Source organism: Camelina sativa, chromosome 4, assembly GCF_030686135.1.
Source record: "Camelina sativa cultivar CO46 ecotype springtype chromosome 4, ASM3068613v1".
Lineage (NCBI taxonomy): Eukaryota > Viridiplantae > Streptophyta > Magnoliopsida > Brassicales > Brassicaceae > Camelina > Camelina sativa.
Genome location: NC_141883.1, coordinates 20,898,629 through 20,917,403, shown reverse-complemented (window position 1 = coordinate 20,917,403; position 18,775 = coordinate 20,898,629). Strand labels below are relative to the sequence as shown.

Genomic DNA, 18,775 nt, shown 5'->3' with positions numbered 1-18,775 from the left:
GTTTTCTATATGGATAATTCATAAATGTCACAATTAATGAGAATGTATGACCAATTCTAAATCCATTTTGGACTTTTATGAGTGTTTATTTTATTTTTTTTGTTATTTTTTGGGTTCATGTCTTATTGTATTACTTAAACAAGAAATGATGAGGAGGTATAAGAAATTTTTTTGCCTAAAAATCTACCAACACATTGGCCGAACCTTGGAATGTAATGAAAAAACAAATTCTTTGATTACACTGAACTGACTGAAGGGTGAGAGAACCAGTGTCGGGGAAAAGATCTATAAGCTCATTCACGCAATTTGAAAAGAGATAAAACCATTTGAAACAGGGTCCTTGCGTTTATTGAGATTATCCAAGGCATCATGATCTTTCCGAACGTCCCAATAGAAGACTTTTTCTCAGTTTGTTTCTTGGTCTGAGATCGTCTTCCTCTTTCGTTTACGTTTTTCAGAAAGGGTTTAATTCTTTTTTGAATTTATGACTCAGCAAAAAGGGTTTCTCTATATACAGAACAAAATCGTATTATCTGTACCCCAATTTCTTATTTTTGGCCGGATCATTGCCATTTCAGCTTGTTTACATTAAAAAGTAGACACTTTTGCTAATGTAAGTTTGGAACCACAAGTTTTTGTTTATAAGGGGACTCGTGGGGTTAATAGGTTTTGACGTTCTGAAAATTCCCGCTTGCATGTGAACACACGCGAATCATAAAATGGTTCAAGAAGTATGAGAGTTTGATGACGTTCACATTGGTCAATATTACCTTATTCTAAAGAGATAATAATGACTATAAAAGTTTCGTAATCTTAAGACTTTTATTGAAACGATCAAAATGAAACTATATAAGATTAGATAACGATGTTTACATTAAGGAGAACAAATTATCAACATTTTGATAGTTTAGTGGTTTGCCTCGTTGGACTGTTTTGACTTAATTACTAAAAAAAATTCTACAGATCAATATAAATAAATAATTTCTCCGGATGAGAATAGAATTATTGAAGGAAATACCACAAACCCAATATTACGTACCTATCTCTCTTAATAAGCTCAATTGAGCATGATCTATCTCTTTGCCTTGACACTGCTAACAAGGAGAAGCAAAGGACCTTTCTGTCGACAAATTGTTAGATTAATTTCTCATAATTGATTCAAATAGTGATGAAAATAATGCATTAAATAAATATGTAGCATATGTTCAGCAAAATTTAACAAAATAGTTACAGTTTTTCCAATTTAGTTTTCTGTAGACTTGTATATCATTCGGATTAGTGAAGAGAGTGTATTACTAACTAAATGTAAACTAGTGACTGACCCGCACGTACGTGCGGAGTTAATTTTAAAAGCTGAATTTGTTATCACGTTTGTATTATATTACATATATTTATAAATGTACTTTTTAATAATTTTATTAAATTCATATTCAGAATTCGTACCAGTTAAGTAAAGAACATTACAGGAAAAAAAAAAGTAACAGTAAGGTGGTATGACTATTTCGGATCAGAAAACCCATTTCGTCCCATATATGAAATGTTTTTTCATCTCGTAACCGTTGTTTTAATACCCATTTGAAATTATATATTTTAGTCCAACAAAAAAGAAATATTTAAGAGATTTGGACCTGCACGTCGTTTAGTTTGCTTTCATCAAATTTTAATATGTGAGAAATGACAATCGCTTTAGATCGACACGATAACGAAGCAAGATCAGTGTGAACTGGATTAGTAATAAGCCAAATTAATTTTTATAAAACTCATGAACTATCAAATTGGATAAAAAAAATAACGCAAAACACATAAAAACTTCTTGAACCGGGTGACCTAAATATAGTTGTCAAGCAGGTCAAACCCGTCCACTATGATTGGTCTGCAACGGATTAAAGTAAAAATTATTTTTTGGTATTATTTCATATGTCATATAACACTTATACTATTTTAATTTTGCATGAAAATATAGTCTCCTAATCAGAGCCTAAATTAGAAAGAACTATAATTATGTGTTTTTCTGTGAAAATTAATAGTATTTATTATTGAATTTATGTTTGTTTAATTAGAAATACCTATAAATTAAGTGTGTTTTAATTGTATTTTTATTAAGCTTAGCTTTGCTAAAAGATATATATTTATAAAATACATCTAATAAGTTATATTTATTTGATTTGAGTTTTTCTAATAAATTTTCTAAATTGAAAATATGACTATTTTGTTTAATAAATAATTTTCGATGTAATGTAAATTTGTCACAAGTTATAATGAAATGCCAAATAATCTCATTGGATCTATGGTTAGTGATGACGCTTTGTCATACCCGTTACGGTGGTTCTTCTCAGCCTATGTCCTTTGAGTTTCTTTTTCTTAGATCTGGGTCGGTTCTTGTCTCTTAAAGATGGGTTTTGCCGGATCGGTTTCTTATCAACTCGGTCAAAGAGATTTCGATATTTTGTTGAAGATAGAAGTTTCTTCTGTTGCTTATCTCAATGCCTTAAGTTGTTACCTTTAAATTGGAGCTTCGATGTTTTCAATTCGGTGGTAAACACAAGAGTCATCGCACGATTTCATCTCGGCGAGAATTTCTCACCGGAATCGGCGCTCAACGGCTAAGGTTGTTGCCGAAAATCTTTTGATCACTCATCAGTGATAGCAAAATTATCTCATGGAGACCCGATAACAACTTATCAGACATGAATAAAATTTGATCGCATAGGTAAGATAATTTTATCGTTACTTTTTAGTAATTCTTTTCATCAAACTTAATTTTTATTTGCGAATAGGAGTTGGATATGGAAATAGATTTCTATGTTGCATCTCTCAAATGATATTTTTAGATCTCCTCATCGATCTCCAATCTCGCCTTCTCCAATACTACTGGATTGCTCGGTAAATTTCGCCATCGGCCACTCTAGTGTTACGGTAGAGATTTCAGTCCCAGGGAACATCATTTCCTTCACAACAAATCAGGTATAGAGGATCTTACCATCAATGATATGGTCGTGTAATACCCAAACTTTTAGTCAAAAGTTAATAATGTGGTGTATGTAAAGACTATGAACATGTTGCATCTGCAAAATCTCCTTCAAAACTTCTTCTCAACATATTTTCTTGTTGTCTATTTTGCTGATAATCAAATAGGAGTAGTCAGTTGTCCCGTGGTGCACCATATAATGTATCCTTAGCCGAAATAGTATCATCATAGATGTTGTAATGTTAAACAAAAGAAAAGAGATTATACATTACTTTAATATCAGGTGCATTAAAATAAGATATAAGGTCTACTTTTTCTCACCACTTCTACTTTCTGACGTATATGCAGAGGAGAGTTGATGAAGGCTTCAAAGAGGTGAAGGCTTCAAAGAGTGTGGAATTGTTCTCCTCTACTTTGGGGTAAGATTGTTATGCTTCACTAAACCCTACAAAAAGCAGATTGAAGAGGAACAAAACCACATGAATTTGATTGCGATACTTAGAAATCTGACTGTTAGAACTGCTAGATGATATATGACGCGTTGAAAAAAAAAATGTATAAGACGCAAATTCTTCACATTTTGAGAATTTTCGTTTTTGTCACAGAAATAAAATTCAGGCTTCTTCATTATAGGTTGAGAGATCTGTTTTTTTTTTTTTTTTTTTAGTGGGTTTAGAAGTCCATAGGGATAGAGATGAGTTAGGGGGAGGTATTGGTTTAGGATTTAGAAAGAATTTTAATGATTTTATGTTCTTGCTGATTGTTAGAATCATAGAAAATTGAAAGTTAAAAATGAAAGATTCTAAGAGATTGTTTAGGAAGTTTTTTAAAATCTTGATGATTTGTTTTTTCTAATCTCGTAAAATCTTTTTATTTGATGAAAGAGTTTTCATGACTTTTGTTATGAAGGAAATGATATAAAATCCTAAACCAATAACATAAAATTTGAATTCATTAACAATCCAAGATTTTTTTGTTTTACTTGAATAACATAAAACTTTTAATGACTTTATAAAACTCTTAATCCAATAACACTAGATTTATCAAGATTTTAGATAACTTTTTACAAATCCACAACCAATAACACCAAATTTTTAAAGAGTTTTTAAAAATCTTGATTGAATAACAACATATTTTACCTAACTTTTAAAGTCATTAAAATTCTTTCTAAATCCTAAACCAATACCTCTCCCTAAGTAGAGAAATTATCGGTGAGCAAGTTTAAAATAAATATCTAAAATATGGAATGTAATTAAGATTTTAGTTAGGGAATATGCCATAGATAAGGGTAAGGTGTAGTAATTAGGGGCAAAATTATATACTTTGAAGGTTTTAAGAATAAAAATCGAAGTAATTATGGATTCCCTTTAATGAAATTGACATTATGGTTTTCCTTATCTATATAAATCATAGTTGCGAATGTTTTGCTTAGTTTCTATTACATATATTCTCAAGATTTTTTTATATATTAATGATTAATATCTGTTTTCCTTATCTAAACTCTCATTTTCGGTTGAAATTAATGATTGATAGCAGAGGTAAGTTATTCTTGTCTCTGTTAAAAATCAAATAACAGAAAAGGTTTTAGCATTGAAGATGGAGATAATTTAGGAACATTATACCTCACTCAAGATTTCCGGGTAGATATGGCAGGTACAGTATATCGGTAATACATAATTTATTATGATTAATTAAAATATTCTTTCTTCCTAATTATTTTTTGAATTTGCTTTCAGGTTTTATGTTTCAACAATCTTGGACTAATGCCATAAGATGTATTCGTTTTATGGAAGTATTATGGGCCATATGTTTTAGCATTAACTGCTCTTCAATAATGCAATCAAGATGAGTTGTATCTTTATCATAAAATTTATGACAAAATTTCTTTCTTTTCTTTGAGAAGTCAGAGAATCCAATAGATCACCAAAATTCCAGTATTTGTATTTCTTCTGACTAGTTTTATATATTAAACGGATTTTTAATCTGATCAATGGTGATACAAACAATGACAGTAACACATATTTTTGGGTTACAAGTTATGGTTTATTTATTTCTTATTTAAACGTATTATTTTAGTGAAATAGACAACTAAAAGAAATTACATTCTCTACTGCTTAGAAAACTTACAAGTATAGCTTTTCCTCACTAATTCATGAAAAACACATACCTAATACCTTAACCGGTAGAACATCTTATTCGCACAAACACCTGCCTTATGTTATTTTCAGAACTATAAGTTGTTAGTGTTTTTTTTTTTTTGCATTGTATGAGTAAGTTGTGACCATTGGTCAGTTCTTTATAAGAAAGTTATTCTAACTATTGGTTGCAAAAAACTTTAAACTAGCTTTTTATTTACAAAAAAAAAAAGTTAAAGTGGTCGTGCACATGAAACATGATCTCCAACAAACTTGAAACATTATAAAGTCAGAAGAGTTTGATAATTAAGCTATGCTTTTTTCTGTTTGCAACTTTTGTGGTATTCCTTAGGAACGGCTTCTTTAAAACTGCTTTGCTGTTAAGAAAACTACCATGTAGAATATTCTCTATCTCTAGTCCCTTTTGTTCGTAGAATAATCAGCAATCATAGTAAGTATCAATCAAATTAATTCATCAGTCACGAAGAACTAATTTTTGTTTGTTTGGTTATTAACGCACATGATAAGCAACAACATTTTTAATACAAATTACTCAAATATACGTTTTTGATTCACGTCAATACTTAATTACACCCACAGACGCGCAAGAAAATATATAGTCCATCGAACTTTGAAGTTTGAAAGCCATCTTTACGTAATAGATAAAATAAAATCTTAGGACCGTCAATTTACTAAATATATACGACAACTTTTCGAAAGACATGTATTTAAAAACAAGACGTAATAACTAATAACATCGATTAAATCATATCACATATTGAATTTAAAACTCAAGATAAACGTTTTGTGATATAAAATTCAAAGGTGTATAAGCTTCTCTAATTAGATAGATCCAAATTCCCTTTTCTTTTGCCGCTTTAGTAACAATTTTATATTTACCCTAGAATATTAATCATGATTTTAAATACAAAAGTATGCCGACCAAAAAATGAAAATTTAAAATACAGTGGTATATATGCGTGCATATAACTATATCTGCATATTTATATTTTCTTCTTCTTTTATCCTATAGGTATAGGATGCTTTTTCATCTTTTGTTGGTCCATAACTTTATCTCCTGTCTCAGAACGTAGATTTCACTAACTATATTTGCAGTTACATATACCAGAAAAGAAAGGAATCTTACCCCCAAAAAAAAAACAAAACGAAAATATAAATAAAACATATGATTCCATTGTCAACTTTTGTAACGAGATTTAGACTTGCACATGTTGCAAAAACAAAGAACACAGCAAAAACAAAACCATACAATAATACCACAACTTACAAGACTTTACCTAAACCAGAATAAAACATTTTCTTTTAACCAATCATACTTTTAGCAAACACATGCATAACCATTTGAATATTAATTAAACTCTAGTATATACTATACAACAAAGTATATTTACCATATATACCACATCTCTTTTAGTCTTATTTCTTTTAGTTTCATACACACAAAATGATATTTTCTGTTAAAAAAAAGTCGAGTATTGTATGACAATTCTCTTAATTTCGAGATTTCAGCAGAGTCATGGTCATTTGACCAAATTCACTTGAATCTTTTATACCAATGTGCTTTGAGTTTGAGTTACACAAAAGATAATTACTTTGAGCAATCTGAGCCAGGTATGGGATCTCCAAATTACTTTGAGTTACATCTAATCCTGTGCCGACACGTACCCAACAATTTGTCTGATGGCTGATGCGACTAATTTTCTCATTTTTGGTCTTTCTCTTTTCTTTTTTAAGGGAAAAGAACTCAAAAAAGATAAAAAGAAAAAGAAAAGTTATTAGGAAAAAGTAACCATCATCAATATTATATATATTTTTACTACTTTCTGACCAAAATACCCTCGTGTAGGCTTGTCCATAAATACGAGCCTCCAACAATGCAATTCTTCCCTTTTCCCCTTCTAATCTCTCTCCCATCTCTTCAATTTTGATATCATTTGTGTGTTTTGTCCTTCTCTTTTACTTTCCGGTTAAGCATTAAAAACCATGATGTCTACTATTTCTCCGGTTTTCTCAGCTGAACCGAGTCTAGCAACCTTTGTCCCAGCTTTCGAAACCGGTTTCACCCCATGGGACATTTCACACCTCTTCTCGGTCTTTGACTCATCATTGGATCCAATACAGAGTCCGGCCCATGATTTTGCTTCTGTAAACCGGACCAGCTCAGACGTTGCTCCGACGGAGGAGAATACCCATGAACGTAAAAAGAAACGGAAATTATCGAACCGGGAATCGGCTAAACGATCAAGAGAGAAGAAACAAAAGCACTTGGAGGAGATGAGTATCCAGCTAAACCAGCTTAAAACTCAGAACCACGAATTGACGAACCAGCTCCGGTACGTTTCGTACCATTGTCAACGAACAAACACGGAGAATGAACGTCTGCGTTTGGAGAACCGTATTCTCCAAGATAAGTTGTTGAACATCAGACAAGTTTTGATGTTTCGTCAGATCGAACGAAGCTTAAACTGTTCCACTTGGCCATGCGACAACAGTACTGTTGTTACCGTCCAACAGGATCCGTCGATGATATACTAATCATGTAGTTTGAGATTATTAAAACGGGAACACCTTTGTAAAAAAAAATATTTTTTAAAATGCATGGATGTCTTATAACGTACGTTAGCAAATTATATTTCTCATTTTTATATCTATGTTTCAATTAAATAAAGTAATTAAATTTTCGTGATTAAAATTTTTAACAAAGAAATGGGTCACTGGCAGAATTTGTCGAGAACCTTTTTCAACTTGTTTTCTTTTTCAATCTTCTCTTTTAACTTTAATTTGTGTGAATATAATTTAACATAGTCATTGTATTTTCAAAATATAGCACGAGCGAATTATTAAATGAATGTAATTTCATTGTTTCAACATCTATATATACGTCATATAAAGTTATATCGCGTTAGTAAGGCCTCGTAAAATAATTCGATCATCAAAGGTGATTACTTATAGTAATTTAATAAGACGAGAATTAGGAAAACGAAGAAGAATTTGGTCAGCACAACTAACCATATATCCAAGCATAAATTCTAAAACGTCACTTTAATTTATAAAAGATTAATTATCCTACAACTTACTAGTGATCAAATTTTTAAAAATATTCCGGTGAAAATGATTAAAATGACGCGTGTGTCGACAAAAATAGATTGGTCTTGGGATCGTAATATATAATTTTGTTTTGTGGTCTAAAATACAGATTGCGAGACCTATGTCTTAATTAATTAGAGACCTATGTCCTAATTAATTAAAAATATATTTATTTGATGTAATGCTTTGTTTGAACATGATTATATGTATTTCGGTCTAAGTTAAGCCAATAAAAGCAAAATAAATGGGCATAATTAGTAATTGTAAGATATACAAGGTAAGAAATTTGGCTGATAGCTATAGAGTCGAAGAGACAGAGTTAGGTTGATGATAATGATGGTTTTATGACCAAATAGGTCCATTAGGCATTAGTCATGTACTAATTGACTACACTTAATTAAATCCTAATTAGCTAAATTATAGTCTTAATACACATACAAGGGCACATATATGTGTATATATATGTTCAGGAGCGGAAGTTTTAGGCTCTCACTAACCTTTCACGAGATATGGAGGCATGTTAGTAATAATACAAAGGTTATTTAATTAAATTATTATAATAATTTGCACATTAAAATACGAATGTTTATTTACTTTGCGGTAATGCATGAGAGGGCGAAATGAGGATTATAAAAACAAATAAAGATGTGGCCATGATTTGATTTAGATAAATAAAGATTACGGTGTAAATCACGACACGTGTTTATGCATTATTGTGTATTTTTCTACTTTTTTTGGTTCTCAAATGTCAGTCTAACCTATAATCGGCTTGATTGCAAACATTAGCTTAACTTTAAAGTGATAAAACAAATTTTCAGTAAGCTCTTTCCAAAACATTTGTAATTACTTTTTCTTGCGTAAGCTTTAATGGTTGTGATATGATATTTAAGGTTTCTTATGCACTGAATAATATCATCTGTTTCTTTTGATTATGCGCCCTCAAACTCTTTGTTATTGATGGATATGTTAAAAGATGGTGTCACGCTTTAAATCAGTTAAAATTTTAATGGATTATTGACGATTACACTCGTCCATATACTGTATATTGGTCAAATTTTGGTCCCACTTTCCATCTATTAACAAAAAGATATTTCTTTTTGTAATATTTTTGGTCATCTTTATGCTTTTGTGGAAGAAAAGAAAGATAAAAAGAGTAAATAAAAATCTGATTTTGATATTTAGACAACTTGAGAGATATTTTACTTAAGAGTTTGGAACCTTTTACATGATCTTGTAATTCGACGACAGATGGAAAAATAAAAAAAAAGGGGGTAAACTCAATAACTTGAAGATCTTTTTGTGCTCGTGATGATAAGACGCTTTACTCACTTTCACATTCAAAATATATATTGGAATAAGTAAGAAAAATTAATAGAAGAAAAATGAGATACAATGACTGAAATTAGAATGAGAATATTAATCTTTAACAGAAGGAGCTTTGCAAGAAACTAGTGATTTAAGACTAATCTTCTTCCCTTTAGAGACAACCTTATCATCGTCAATATTCATTTGAGTTGAACATTTTCTCATCGCGATAAGAAAGGATCATTATCATCATCATCATCGTCAAGTTTAATATCATTTGAACACTTTATCAACGCCATAAGGAAGGGATCATCATCGTCTTCTTCTTGTCCCTTTCCCCTCTTTTTCCATTTCATCATACATGATGATTTAACTACCGAGGAAGATCTAACCAACCGTTTAGATGATAACGGATATGATGGTGGCAAAGGTAGCAATGATGGTACCACCATTTTGTCATCGATATTTGACGTTACGTCGTCTATCTCTAATTCATCTTTATTTGATAGTGATGATGAATCTTGAGGCAATGATGCTGACAAAGGCAATTTATTTTCGTGAGAGGACATGGTTTTATTATGTGACTAGTAATCAAAATCGATGCATGATATACGAATAGACTAGCTAACTATATAACGTGTCTATATATTATACGATTTAGTTAACTTTTGAGTGGGGGATTGAGACAACAACTTGAAAAAAAAAAAAAAAAAAATTAAGGAGGTGATACACGCTTGTTATAATCTTATGGTTACTGAAATAAATTTTAGAAGGGCATGCACGGGACTTTCTTATTCACATTCATTACATAACGCATATCATACTTATGAGTAAATACAGAATTGGGCAAGTAATATAAGATCATCGCTTCTCCAAGAGAGCACATCATGATAAAACATAAATCAGTGATGGGTAAGTACTAACGTACGTATCTCACTTAGTGTAAGGACTAACAACCAAAACGATACCATTTTGTTTCAAGGCTCAAATTGTGCAAAGCCCAATAACACAAAACCTTCTCATCATATGCTCAAAGCTGTGCAACGGCTACCTACAAACGATAAAAAAAAGATAATTGCAGAGAAAGACAAATCCTCAAGTTATATGGCAATGACACTGAAAAATAGGTTTGAAATGTTTGGATCAGACGATGAAAATTGTGCCACGTGATGGTCATCAATCTCACAGCTGGCTTATTCAAGAACAATCTAGAATCTAGGTCAAGAACCTTGTCTCACTATAAAAACAGAACAATCCTGTAATCTCATCTTTAAACATCAATAGCAAAGAAACAAACTTATACATTTCGTTTCTTTTCTCATGGTATCAGAGCCAAATGGTTCATGAGTTTTACCTTCACAAGTCCATAGCTTCCGCTCTTTAAAAGAAGGCTTTCACCAAGTGTCTTGTCGGCGAAATCAAAACCGAACCGACACCAGATCTGCGAGTTCCAAAGTAAGCTCCATCGTCATCTCCCTAGACCATGTTCTTCTTTGTTGACTACTAGAGATATATCAAGTCGCGAGCTGAGATGAAGAGAACAGTTTTGGTTTTTGAACATCACGGTAATGTTTCTATATTCCCCTTTGGAGACAGAACATATGTCATGGTGGCTGGTTATAGATTCTAGGTCTGGAATCATGTTGGTTTGTCGTTTATTTGGTGGTTTTGCTGGCTGGTTTAGAATATAAGATTGAACTCATGAAGCTAGAATGCAAACAAATGGTCTTGGATTTCACAAGGATGGGTTTATGGCTGATTTTTTTTTTCTGGTTTTGTTGAGAGCACACAAGGTGTTTGTTAAAATGTCAAAGAGAAAGACATTGGTTTTATGCAAATTGTGGTTGGTAAATGGATGAGAAGCAGATAGCAAGTAGGATTTACGTAGTTGTGGGAAGCGAATTCTTCTTGTTCATAGACAGCTTAGGAGAGTTAAACGAGGTAAAGAAAACCCGGACTCTTTGTGAGACAAATAGGTCAAAAGAACCTGAGAAGTTCTCACACTAATGACTGGTTTTATGGTAAAGAGATGCTGCTATCTACATCACAACGATCTTGCTTCGATGACACATTCTCATGTAAGTATAGGACAGCCATCTTCAACCTATCTTTTGACCGTTTCATAGGTACCATGTCCTTGAGCTTTTCTCTCACTTTTTCACGAGTAACCTTCAACGACCCACAATGATTCTTCACGAAGTTATTCATAAAGGTCTTACTTCCAGCTTTGTTATAGTCAATTGGATAGTTGCGGCAGTTGAATCCTGTTATCAAGGCGTGTTCCCTGATACCATATCGGACGGGAACTCCATTTACAACGAACCAAACTTCCCTTTTCTTTTCAATGCATGTTGTTCGGAGAAGGAGCATCCACATGCCCATAACCTTGTAATTTCCGTCCCTTGGCAAGTGCCAAAAGTGTTTGAACTGTGAATGGTTCTCAAACCAATTCCTCTCAAACGTAGTGAGCGGATGCTTCAATTCATCAAAGGTTGTCAAAACTTCCTTTATATAACACCACATAGGTAACTTAATCTTCTTGTTATACTCCGCCGGTTTGAAGTGCATTTTTATAGGTTTTAGTGCTATCGGTTCATCATCATCGGAATCCTGCAACAAACAGTTGTATCAAGTATTACCAAGTTATACCAAACACTTAGTTCTACCAAGTAAAACCAAGTTTTCTAATACATATAGTTTTACCTAGATATACCTTTCAAACAGTTATACTATGTTATCCTAGTATTACAAACCCAGAAAAAAATATGTTTTCCCTACTTCTACATGGTCAATCAATCGGTACTACGTACCATTGCCTCGGTGGAGTCGCCCGAATCTGTCTCTCCCAAGGATGCGTCCAAATCTACTTCTCCTTCGCCAACGAGATCTGGCTCGCTCTCTTCTTCTCCTTCGTCACTTCCGACATCCTCCTCGTCTCCCTTCTCATCATCTCCCGAAGTCTCTGAGTCGACTCCCTCATCCTCTTTATCACTCCTTTCGACTTCATCCTCACCATCTCCATCACCAGCCGCAGGGAGATCCGCCGGCTGTGAACTCTCCCCCGGCTCCGAATCTTGTTCTTCCTCGGCAATTTTTCTCTTCTTATTGTTCTTCCTCATATTCATCTAACTGCTAACAATCGATGAGTCTCCACAATCGATCGAACAACACAACAATCAAACAGAGCAAATGATCTCTCGATTAGTAATCCCTAGTTTTTCAAGAAGAGAGAGAGAAAACCATTGTTTGAAATTAAAAGAAATAGTGGGGGTAAATAGATCCGAGAGAGATCCGATTGGGTTTGTGTTGGGTTTGTGGGTGGGGAAAAAACCATTAAACATCAATTGGTAGGATTTTATAAGGATTATGCAAATTACAAATATTTTTAAGGGTTTTCTGCAAATTACAAATTACAAAAAACCTCGCAATTGATTGTTCATATTGTTATAAATTGATTTGTCCTCCTCTTTCTCACGACCTTTCGATTTCTTCTCTTTTGTTCTCTCTCTAGAAAACGCTGGAGGAGTTGCCAGTCTAAGGTTTCTGCTCTTTCTTCCTCAGTCTAAGGTTCACTTCGAAGCCTTATTATTCGGATTCTCCGAGGCTTATGTTTCTTGTTCTCTTGCAATTGATTGTTCATAGTGTTATAAATTGATTTTTTTCTTCTTCTTCTTCACTCTTCTTAATCTTACCTAATTTGTTGCTAAATTTGTGGGTTTTTGTCTTCTTTTATTATCAACTCTTCACTCTTCTTCACTCTTGCAATGTTGCCACCAATTTTTATCAAGTTTTAAGAAGTAAAACAGCATAGCTTTCCGAAGTTTTACCAAGTTACTCAAAACACAAAACTAATTTCTCGCAATTGATTGTTCATAGTGTTATAAATTGATTTGTCCTCTTGCATTTCGATTTTGTAAGATTGGGTGGATAGTGTTATAAATTGATTTCTCCTCTTCTTTCTCACGACCTTTCAATTTCTTCTTTTTTGTTCTCTCTATAGAAAACGCTGAAGGAGTTGCCAGTCTAAGGTTTCTGCTCTTTCTTCCTCAGTATAAGGTTCGCTTCGAAGCCTTATTATTTGGATTCTCCGAGGCTTAGGTTTCTTGTTCTCTTGCAATTGATTGTTCATAGTGTTATAAATTGATTTATCTTCTTCTTCTTCTTCTTAATCTTACCTAATCTGTTGCTAAATTTGTGGGGTTTTGTCTTCTTTTATTATCAACTCTTCACTCTTGCAATGTTGCAACCAATTTTTATCAAGTTTTACGAAGTAAAACAACATAGGTTTTCGAAGTTTTACCAAGTTACTCAAAACACGAAACTAATTTAAGATATTACTACCAAGTTTACCAAGTATGTCAAATAAAAATCAACACAACATAGTTTTTAGAAGCATTGATAAGATTGGTTTTAGAAGCATTGATTTGTTCTCATTGCTTCACTCATATACTTGACTTGTGATTTTCAAATTGTTTATGTTGTGAGAATTGGTCGATTTTGGCAGGTGCAAATTGGGTGAACCTGAGATTCATTTGCCTCGTCCTTTTCGACCAGTGGAAAATGAAGGATCAGTCAACAATTATTCCAATTTTACTTATGTGCAGAAAGTTAAAGAGATTCTCCCTGAATCGTTGTTCACTCAGCTAGAAGCTACATTCCTTGGCCCCATCATCAAAGCGACTTTACGCAAAGGAGGTGGTGCACAATCAGAAGATGGCTTGGGGTTTTCAGGAAAGTTTCTTCATTTTCTGATTTCAAGACAGCTTAAGATGACAAGGGAAAATGAACTTTGGTTCCACTTCAACAACCAACCAATGAGATTCTCGATACAAGAATTTCACCTTGTCACTTGTCTGCCTTGCTCGGCAGCAGAAGTTACAGAACGGGTGGAAAATGTGTTAAAATGACATTGGCCTCTCCTTGAAAATAATACTCACCAGTTAAAAGATTTGGTAAACCAGTTAGAGGTCTGGTGTGAGAATGTTGAGGTCTTGGGTGAGGATGCTGAGGAAAGCAAGCTGAGGCTAGCTATGTTGATTGTTCTTGAGAGCATATTCCTGTTGCCATATGACCGTAGTAAGTTTAAGTTTCCGGAGATTATGTGACTGCTGCCAAACGGAATATCCACACTTATCTATGGGGAAAAGATTCGTTCGAGTTACTGGTGAATTTTGTAAACCGACTTCCAGACGACCTTATCACTGTTTCGAAGCTACATTTTAAAGGGTTTCCGATGGCTTTGTAACTATGGATGTTGGCTTCTGTGCCAGCATTAGAATCTACTTTTGCTCGATCCGATAATGCATCAGATTCTTTTCCTGTTTGTGGCAGGTACATATCTACTTCTCAGCCTCCTTATGCTCAACTCTTGAGTATAGAAAGAGAAACTGTTAATGTAATCAGTGTTCTTGGTGAAATCAATGAAGAAGAAGATGATCTTTTGCACTTGTTGAAGAGATGTTACATAGTTTCTAAGCTAGTTTGCAACAGAGGTTATATACTTGCTCAAGAATGCTTTTCTCAGCACCAAAAAGATCAGGAAGTTGGTAGACAAGTGGGTGATGATCAGGAAGTTTCACCTAGCCTTGAGGGTTCCACCCACTAGCTGGGTGATGAGGTTTCCGTGGGTGATGATAGAGGAGTTGAGGTTTCCGTGGATGATGATAGAGGAGTTGAGGTTGATGTGAGTGATGATCTGTCCATGGACAAGAACCAAGATGAGGATGGTCAGTTAGACGCAGACTTATTAGTTGAAGAATTCCAACAGCTTAGACCTCTTTCAGACATATATGCTGAATCTTCTGGGGGAGAACCCCTTATAGGAGAGGTTGATGTGGGTGATGATCTGTCCATGGACAAGACCCAAGATGAGGGTGGTCAGTTAGACGCAGACTTATTAGTTGAAGAATTCCAAAAGTTTAGACCTCTTTCAGACATATATGCTGAATCTTCTGGGGGAGAACCCCTTATAGGAGAAACTAATACTTTCAACCCTGCATTACCCTATATAACGAGATATGGACGTGTGACTAAAGCAGTAGTTAGATACTCTCCTAGTCGTAAACCAACAAAATCTCGCAAGGTCACAAAGATAAAACTAGTACAAGTGAATACTTTTTTGTGGTTTGGTACAATTTGCATTTACCTATGTCATATTTTTTGAATTTGCAGGATTAGAGAGAAAGGAGGGATCATTGAGACTCTGCAGTTTAGGAGGTGGTGGCATGTCTTTCCAGTCAAGTCGATGTCCTTGAAAAATTGTGTTTTGATTGATATCTTGTTGGTTGTTTAGAACATGTTGAATGATGAAGGATGTTCTTATCTTTTTTCTATGAATTTTCTTGTAGAAAGGTTCTGTTTTGTTTTGAAAGATACGAAGTAAGTGTTTGGTTTGCAGGAAAAAAACAACTCACTTTTACATAGTTTTACTAGTAATATGATGGCGAGGAAAATAACAGTCTCAACACCGGATTAGTCTTGGACCTTGTGGTTATTTGGGGGTCGTTGAGACGTGTAAATAAAGCAGTAGTTAGATACTCTCCTAGTGGTAAACCAAAAAATCTCGCAAGGTCACAAAAGTAAAACTAGTACAAGTGAATACTTTTTTGTGGTTTGGTACAATTTGCATTTACCTATGTTATATTTTTGAATTTGCATTTACCTATGTTATATTTTTTGAATTTGCAGGATTAGAGAGAAAGGAGGGATCAATGAGACTCTACAATTTAGGAGGTGGTGGCGTGTCTTTCCAGTCAAGTCGATGTCATTGAAAAATTGTGTTTTGATTGATATCTTGGGTGTTGTTTAGAACATGTTGAATGATGAAGTATGTTCCTATATTTTTTCTATGAATTTCTTGTAGAAAGGTTTTGTTTTGTTTTGAAAGATACGAAGTAAGTGTTTGGTTTGCAGGAAACAAACAACTCACTTTTACATAGTTTTACTAGTAATACGATGGCGAGGAAAATAACAGTCTTCACACCAGATTAGTCTTGGACCTTGTGGTGATTTGGGGGTCGTTGTCGTTTAACACCCCTCTTCCTTCTGCTATTTGCGAAGTACTCGGAGGATTTGTGGTGACTTGCTTTTTGCCAGTTTTATCTTAGTTGTGCTAGTTTTACTCTCTTATGTATACATCTGCGAGCAATGTTACTATAGTTAAAACTCCAAATTAAAAGCTAATTTTGGCTACACGTTGGGCTCACCTTAGCTGCGGTAGCTTCTTGTTTTGTGGTTGGACGCTGAATGAATCATCATCAGCTCAAGTGGAGGACTTTAATCATCAGCTCAAGCCAACTCTACTTAGATGATTAGGATTGAATTCTGGCTTGAGGTTGTATTAAACTTATCGGCTTTTTGTGATGAGTTTTACTTATGGAGTTTATAAGCTAACTAGTTAGTTTTTGAAAATGGTATATAACTAATCGGATGGGATGATCGATTACTTGAGAAGAAACATGAAGAGTTAGTGTACGGAAGTTTGTGTATTTGTAAGGTTTGAAAGGATTGCCTAAGATTCCTCAATATAGCTGTTTTATATTGGTACTCTTCACCATAGCTTTGGTTTGTTTGACTCTTTCACCATAGCATTGGTTATTCTAACCTTGGCTCTCCGTCTTTCCACGGCCAGATTCTTTGCGTCTTTGCCGTCTCCATCTCACAACTTCTTTTTTCTTATTTGGACAGCTTCAAGATACCTGCAACTCTCCAAAAACTCCATAGAATAGCGTCTCCCTAAGCCATTGGTATTAATATCTTAGGAAAACTATGTTGTGTTCATTTTTATTTGACATACTTGGTAAAACTTAGTAGTAATATCTTAAATTATTTTCGTCTTTTGAGTAATTTGGTACAACTTCGGAAAACTATGCTGTTTTACTTCGTAAAACTTGATAAAAAATTGTTTGGTAAAACATGATAAAACATAGAGAATTCTTAAGGGAAGTCTTACAACACATAGATAAAGAAAGATACGGAAGTCTTACAACGATGATCTCGCTCCGGAATTCAAAATCAAACACACCAAAACATTACTTAGATCCTTCAATTGCTTAAATATACATCATGAAAAGAAAAAAAGAATCTAACTTTAAACACCTGAGCATTGAGTAATGCTAGTGTGTATTGAGAGCTCTTTACCTGACGTGATTCTCTACCATATCCTATCCTCTAATTCGACTAAGTCCGCGATCAGAACCTTTGTCTTGTCCAAACGATGGAGGTATGTATGGTGTGAGACACTTTCTCTCTCCATTGATTGTCATAGAGCCAACCCTAATTAGCTTCTCGGCACCCAAGATCACCACTTTTCATCTCCATACAAGCTTGCACAACCGGGTACAAGCTTGCGCAACGATAATGTCTTAATTGTTGTTTGATCAGTCTTAATTGTTGTTTGATCAAGCAAAAGCCATTGTTAAAGCTTCAACTGGTTTGTCTTATGCTATTGATCAATGCTTGTGTTCGGTTCTTTTAAAACTTGAATCGGCTTGTGTTATGTGCTTTTGTTTGTATTCTGTTATTGATCAATGCTTGTGTTCTGTTCTTTTAAAGCTTGAATCGGTTTGTTGGGCTGATCAATGTAATCTATGTGTTTCTACCTTCTTGTGTGAGGTTAATTGGAGCAATGGCGACAATGATATCTGATTCATTGGGAGTATGTGAGGTTATATTTTTGAATGCTTGTTAGATATTTGAAGGCCTGTTGAATGCGTGTTCAGAATATAACCTAAGAACTGATCTATTTTTCATAATGTAACTAATGGTAACATTGCTCGCAGATGTGTATAGAAGAGAGTAAAACTGGCACAACTATGATAAAACTGGTAAAAGTGGCAAAACTGGTACTACCGAAAATAATAAAATTGAGAAAGAATTACAAAAAATGAATAATTTTTCAAAATTGATAATACATAATGTGTAAATGTTCTATAGGTTTTTATACTATAGATGAATAATTTTTCAAAATAATGAAAGAATCTCAACAAGTGTTTCCTTACACTTTTAATGTCACTTTGTAAATAATAACCAAGTAAAGATACAAAGTTATTGATTTACAAGTTTTAACATATGAATGCACAAAAAGCTTGTAGTTGTATGTTAATTAAGTTTAATCAACTGTCAAACTAAAAGAAATAATTTTAAGGTTTGGTATAACTAATCAAATTGAAAAATCCCTAAAGTACAACTATGGTGCAACTGCATTAATCGGTACAACTATGTGTGAACACGCAGTGTCTCTCCCGCAATGACTTGTGTC

The 18,775-nt window shown here is 33.7% G+C and overlaps 1 protein-coding gene and 2 long non-coding RNA genes across 6 annotated transcripts; 2 read left to right on the top strand and 1 right to left on the bottom strand.

Moving 5' to 3' along the window:
- The first annotated feature begins 2,234 nt into the window (after nt 1-2,234).
- Nucleotides 2,235-4,955, top strand: LOC104780801 (uncharacterized). Of its 4 annotated transcripts, none has more exons than XR_015596939.1 (5): nt 2,235-2,710; nt 2,832-2,964; nt 3,317-3,387; nt 4,505-4,621; nt 4,705-4,955. It is a non-coding gene; the product is annotated as an uncharacterized LOC104780801 (long non-coding RNA). The 4 variants fall into 4 exon arrangements; XR_015596938.1 differs by having other exon boundaries at nt 2,269-2,710; nt 2,778-2,964; XR_015596941.1 differs by having other exon boundaries at nt 2,288-2,710; nt 4,502-4,621.
- LOC147946033 (uncharacterized) lies at nt 3,067-3,399 on the bottom strand. The gene is made up of 2 exons (XR_015596942.1): nt 3,290-3,399; nt 3,067-3,120 (listed from the first exon to the last, which is right to left on the bottom strand). It is a non-coding gene; the product is annotated as an uncharacterized LOC147946033 (long non-coding RNA).
- A 2,048-nt stretch (nt 4,956-7,003) lies between the features above and the next one.
- Nucleotides 7,004-7,816, top strand: LOC104780800 (basic leucine zipper 4-like). Its single transcript, XM_010505341.3, has one exon. The coding sequence runs from the start codon at nt 7,108-7,110 to the stop codon at nt 7,657-7,659; it is 552 nt and encodes a 183-aa protein (XP_010503643.1). The 5' UTR covers nt 7,004-7,107; the 3' UTR covers nt 7,660-7,816.
- The last annotated feature ends 10,959 nt before the right edge of the window (nt 7,817-18,775 follow it).